General features: G+C 35.3%; 1 protein-coding gene across 1 annotated transcript; it reads right to left on the bottom strand.

Moving 5' to 3' along the window:
* Positions 1-484: 484 nt before the first annotated feature.
* LOC143557490 (uncharacterized) lies at positions 485-5665 on the bottom strand. The gene is made up of 6 exons (XM_077046552.1): positions 5095-5665; positions 2983-3083; positions 1840-1937; positions 1482-1696; positions 1350-1400; positions 485-685 (listed from the first exon to the last, which is right to left on the bottom strand). Exons 1-5 carry the CDS (start codon positions 5501-5503, stop codon positions 1354-1356), a joined length of 870 nt encoding a protein of 289 aa, XP_076902667.1. The 5' UTR covers positions 5504-5665; the 3' UTR covers positions 485-685; positions 1350-1353.
* Between the last annotated feature and the right edge of the window lie 701 nt (positions 5666-6366).

Below are 6366 nucleotides of genomic sequence, written 5' to 3'. Positions count from 1 at the left end.
CCAGATACTCAATAATTCAGATTGCTACTTTTGAGTTTTACAACTTTTACCCAGTAAAATACCGGATGGAAGATGGTAAATTGTGATAAGAGTGTAATTAAATGTGAGTACGATAATGATGATGATCCTACCATGGGGTAGAGGTAAGACTGTCTACATCTTACTCTCCTCAGACCCTACCATAGCTTTGCTATTGGTGGGATATACTGAGTACGATGATGATGATGATGATGGTGTAATTAAATGTGAATTAACCTAAACAAGCATTGCAAAGTATATAACACAATATTTCTTGGCCTCTACTCGCATGACACGTGAGTTACTACTTAGCGACCGGTCCATCAGGTATTAACTTGAATCATATCAAAATATTTCACTCGAAAATATGAGTATAAACTCTGGCAATGATATGAAAATAAAATTTTATTATTTACTTTATTCGAAAGTATGACATTTAATATGGATAACCTAAACTTTACCATATAATAATGTGGGTTGTCAATTGGGCCCAATTAAATCCGATCCATTATATAAAACAATAAAAATAGAAAAAGAAGGCAGTCTGAGAAGGTATATATATCCTAGACAAATGAAACAATCAACAATTTTCCATAACTCCAAAAGGAACAAAATTACCTCAAACGACTGATCATTAACATCATTTCACCAATCTGTAATTTCCCTTCTGCAAAACATAACACTTTTTGGTTTATTTTTTCGATTTTCAAAACTTTAAAACAATTTACCACATTACAAACATTTCAAACTATGCAGTTAATGCAGTAAAAAATCAAATATCGATCAAGCGCCGATATTTGAGATATCTGTTATCGCGGTAGGATATCGGTAATTTTAGTATCATGCAGAATTTATATATATATTAATAGTAAACATGATCTAATCGTATGCCATGTAATCTTCATCCGAGTGCACATCAACAAAAGCATCCAAAATATCGGTCAATCGGTACCGATAATTTGACTGATATTTTGCTTGGAGACCGATAACCGATATACCGCCGATGTCCCACCTACATATCGCTGATAGTAACTGCATAGATTTCAAAACCATATTCTAGTGGGTATGTTAGTTATCAGAACGATTTTACACATATAGTTACGCGAAGTATTATAATTCGATTAAAAAACTGATAAATGAATAGAGTATATAGTATACGCGATTATGATTCTAGTTTTTCATGGCCATGTGTGAAATCATTGTGACAATAAGATATAACAGACCCAAAAAAATAGCTACTTTTGTGATTAATTTAGCGAAAATAAGCTAGATCTATGATGATCTTCAAGAAAAATAATGACAAGTAGGGCCCAAGAGACTATCATCCTTACCGGATTATAGTTTGTCAAAATCATCGTCATCCAAGCCATCGTTTCCGTCATCTGAGAAGTCAAAACAAATCATACGCATGTTAAATACCCCAAACTAGATAATAATTATATAAAAATAAGTTAAACATATACCTGGTCCATCATCACTGTCACCAAGATCGCCCAACAGAAAAACATCCAAATCCTGGTCATCACTTGTCTTTGTGTTTGTACTGTTAGTTTTCTGATTTGCTTCACTTGTTTCTGTTTTAGAGACACTTTCAGCTGCGGGCACCACTTTAGCCTCCTCGTTCACCTTTTCATCCACTTTTTTATTTTCCTCTTCTTCCTTGTAACGCTTTTCATAACTGTAATTTTTATCACATCAATCAGCAATTGAATGCAGCTCACATCAATGAAAGAATTATGCTAAGCAACTAGTTTTCTAGTTAAGTTCTAAACTTTTAATGTTATGACTTTGAATAACTGGAGGAATATATAAGTTACTTACGGAGTCACGTGACTATTTACTAAAATGAAATAAATCCTCCAAAATTTCCTTTCTCTCATGACACGCGGGCATAATTCGTACCTCAACTTTGAGATTTCCTGCATTTATCAATAGTAATATAGAAGACATATCATTAGTTCTCCCTATTAGTATCAAATCCTTAGACAAGATCATAAATAATGCATATATTTATTTGTTCTTAATAACTTCACCAACAATAGTGCAATGTAAACTCTTCCAAAGACAGGATTGCTCAACGAGCATTGGGAATCAATTGGGTTACTACTTACTTCTCTATGTTAATAAAAAATTAAAAACCAAAAAGAAACTGGCCACTGATTTTTATTGTTATATTCAAAATTAGAAGTCTTCACACCAACATTCAGAAGTCATAACAAGATGAGAAGTAATTGTAACAGAAGGACTGAAGGAGGAAAATAAATTCTTAAACGGTAAGAGGAAAAGTTATGTGAATTTATAATGTCTAAAGAATATGTCTAGCTACTTTAGTCTTTTAACTACTAATTATTTCTATTTTCATGCAAATTTTAAACAAATGTCATAGCCATTTTTTTACACCCGGTGTCATAATTCCAGATAGGGATGAGATCGGTACCATACCGAAAATCCCAATCCCGAAAATCACAAATTCTTGGTACCGGTACCGAAATTTTCGGTACGGTACCGGTATTTAAGATAAAATTCGGGAAATACCAGTACCATACCGGTACCTGTACTGTACCGATACTCAAAAATTTGGTACCGATTCGGTACCGCCGGTACCAAATCGGTACCGAATTTGTTTACCCCTAATTCCAGAAGCAAAATTTCAGACACAGAGCTGTCTTTATTAGTGGGAAGAGAATATGACATATATCATAGAGCTACAAGCAAACTATTAAAAGTTCGTGCAGTTCTAACTAACAAGAATGAAGAGTCAGATAGTGTCAAAAACATTATAATGAGGAACAAAAGGTAATGGAAAGGACAAACAAAGGGTGCTAAGATAGTTAAGACAAAACTATCAGGTTATGGTAGGAAGTAATATTTTAGTACATAAATATAAAGATGAGCTAAGCCACTAGTTCAATCAAATCTTTGGATAATGTTTTTCTCTCCTTCTAGAAGGATTCAAGAAGTTACCTTTACAGTTGAGAGAACAAGTTTAGCATGTGTTTCTTGCCACTTTGTAAGATCCTGCCGAACATTTGAGATTGTAGGAATATCAGACACTTGTGAGTCATCTGCACATTACATAAACAATTCCACTTATAACCACCAAATAATTGGTCGAAACAGTCACTTCACAGGTGAACATGAAAAGTATTATAAAGCCTGAGTGTGGTTGTCATATGTATACATCTAAGCATACTTCTGTCAATTTGTATATCACTTCCAAATCTCTTAAACACTTGCTATCTACCTATCAACTTGCAAGCATACAGAGAAACAAGATCTACAACTTCCAGAAAGTACACTTTTGTTCTTATCAATAGTGACAATGTGACGTTTTAGACACTACCTTAGACGAATACAAGACATGCGACTCTGATTCCAATATTTTTCACTGGAGAATCACTGCAACAAAATTGGGGAAAACCCAGCCTCTTCCAGATGGAAAAACTAAATCACACAATAATCCTTCATAATACATATGAAAATGTGAAACTCTAATACACATTTTCAGCTGATAAATCCTATGATTCTCACAATTTAAAAATACTTGCACGTTAGCAACATGATTATTTAAGAGATTTTCTGTGATTCCTAATACTCCATTGTAGATGCATTGGGACTGTGAAGTGGGATTGCAAACCAGTCTCAAAGGTGTATCAATATTAATTTTGAATTCTCGGTACATGTACATCATCATTTCACCTTTCAAATGCTGATGTTAATTCCCCCCCCCCCCATTTATTAGACACTTCTAATCTTAGCAGCACCATTACAACTCACTACAGAGAATTATTCATTCTATTGCATCTCTAAACGATTTTAAACCGGTCAAAAACCCTAGATAAGATACAATGCCACCAGCTAACAGTGTAAAAGTCATTTAAGGTTCTGAAATACAAACAAATCACTAAACACTCTTCATAACCTCCAAAACCTATGATTAACTTCAATTTCACATGCATAGCAACAAAAACATGCTTTCAACTATAATGGAAAGAGATTATTAAATCAAACTGTATATTCACTTCCAGATCTCTAAAATACTTTCAAATTGCTATGTACCTATTATCTTACAACCAGAAGGATAACAAGATCTACAACTTCTAGAAGATACTCTTTTGTTCTTATCAGTAGTGACATATTAATATACCACCTTAAACGAACGTAAAACATATCCCTCTAATTCCTATATTTTTCACTGCAAGAAATTTGAAGAACACCTAGCCTCTTCCATATATAATAATCTTTCAGTATATATAAAAGTCTAGTACACTTTCCAGCTGATCAACTCTATGATTCTCAACAAATTATAAATATTATAGGCTTAGCAATATACATAGTGATTGAAATATTTTCAGAAATTCCCAATACTTTAATGTAAATGCATTATTTAGGACAGTTCAGTAGAATAGAAAACCAGTCTCATAGGTGTATCATTATTCATTCTGTACATCATCATTTCACCTTTCGCATGCTAATGTAAATTTCCCCCCCCCCAATTCTTAAGATATATATAATTTCGGCAGCACCGCAGCGCCATTACAGACTTTTAATTTTCATTTGCATCTCTAAACCACTTTAAAGTGATCAAAAACCCTAGATAAGATACAATGCCATCAGCTAACAATCCAAAACTCATTTAAGTTTCTAAAATCTCAACCTATCCACTAAGCATTCTTCATAACATAACCTCCTAATCGTATCACGGGGAAAGTTAATGTACAAATTAAATTAGCGTGCTAACCGTGCGAATCAAGTAGTGTGATTATATATACAACATAGTGTAATTGTAGTGTAGTTTAATTACACAACAATGTAATTACATAATTACAAATTTAATTAACGTGCTAACTGTGCTCAAGCAGTGTAATTATATATACAAGTAGTGTAATTATGTAATTGCATTGTAGTGTAATTACACTACACTATAACTACTATGTTGCGTGTATAATTACACTACTTGATTCGCACAGTTAGCACTCTAATTTAATTTTGTATTTGATCCAAACTCACCCTATCACTAACTTCAATTCCCCACACATTATAAATTTATAACCAACATCATAACTAACTAACTACCTTCTAACGGAAAATCTCGAAACGTGTCCAACGTAATCTCCTTCACAAACTCCCTCAACTCCTCCGAAATCCCAAACTTCTCGAGATCCTCATCCGCACCACCGTGCACTGTTTCAGAACCCGAAGGCGACGAATCGACAACGAGTTGCGAGATCGCAGCAGACGTGGACGGAATCTGCGCCTTGATCTGATCGGCACGCTTCAACGCCTCAACCTTAATAAAATCCGCCTTCTTCGACGCCTCAATCGCGATCTCCTTGGACCGTTTCGAAGCCTCCAGTACGATATCTGACAGCTTCGACGATCCAATTGTGAAGTCCTGTGAGCGTTTGGCGGCTTCTTTTGTTAACTCTTGTGACTTTTTGGCGGCGTCTTCGGCGAATGAGCGAGCTTTTTGCCAGAAATCCATGGCGGATGGATGTGTGAATTGGTGAGATTGGAAATGGTGAAGAAGAAGAAGGATGGATTGAGTGTGGAGGGGTGCACGTTATTAAAGATGGTGACGGATGATACACGTTTAAAAAGTCAAGATGTTGACCGTGTTGCCAACGTTGATGGAGGGATTGTTTATACATCGATGTATGTAATCTCCTCCCACCGTCCTATTATAAGTGTCCTAGTTTGACTTTTCAAGTCTTTTTTTTGTAATCTTGACCATAAATATTTTTGTTCGTGTCATATAATACTTGATGAAAATTATATCAATGTAAAATACATTTAAAACCCAATCCATCCATATATTTTACATCAAGTATTATATAACACAAACAAAAATATTGTCGGTCAAAGTTAAACAATAAATACTGTAAAAATCAAACTATGACACTTATAATGGGACGGAGGGAGTAACAAACTCTGTAGCTGTATTTTTTTTTTTGAACGGCCAACTAAGTAACGCCGGGTACCCCGTACGCGGCCCCCATTGGCTAAAGGTAGCCCGAGCCGGCCACTAGTCCGGACGGACGAAGCCCCTAGCGGTCCACCTGTTGAGGGATTCACCGGATAAAACCCGACCCCCACGACAGCCAAACGGCACGACAACGAGGAGCCGGTAAAACCGGGTGAGATCAGGATTCGAACCCTGGCAAGCCAGAGTCATCCCTCATATCTCCCATATAAGTTGGTGGTAATGAGGTTTGATCCCCCTACCTCTCACTTGTAAAGTGAATGCTCTACCATTGAGCCACAACCAACTTATTCTGTAGCTGTATTTTGATTGTGTAATTATAAATTGTGTCTGAAATATTACTAATTTAAAAGTATTCCCGATAA

This window comes from Bidens hawaiensis, unplaced genomic scaffold, assembly GCF_021521415.1.
Source record: "Bidens hawaiensis isolate Kalapana, Puna unplaced genomic scaffold, B.hawaiensis_p1.1 tig00001087_1, whole genome shotgun sequence".
In the NCBI taxonomy this organism is placed as follows: domain Eukaryota; kingdom Viridiplantae; phylum Streptophyta; class Magnoliopsida; order Asterales; family Asteraceae; genus Bidens; species Bidens hawaiensis.
The sequence above is the reverse complement of the archived record's forward strand: the minus strand, read 5'-3'. Positions and strand labels throughout refer to the sequence as shown.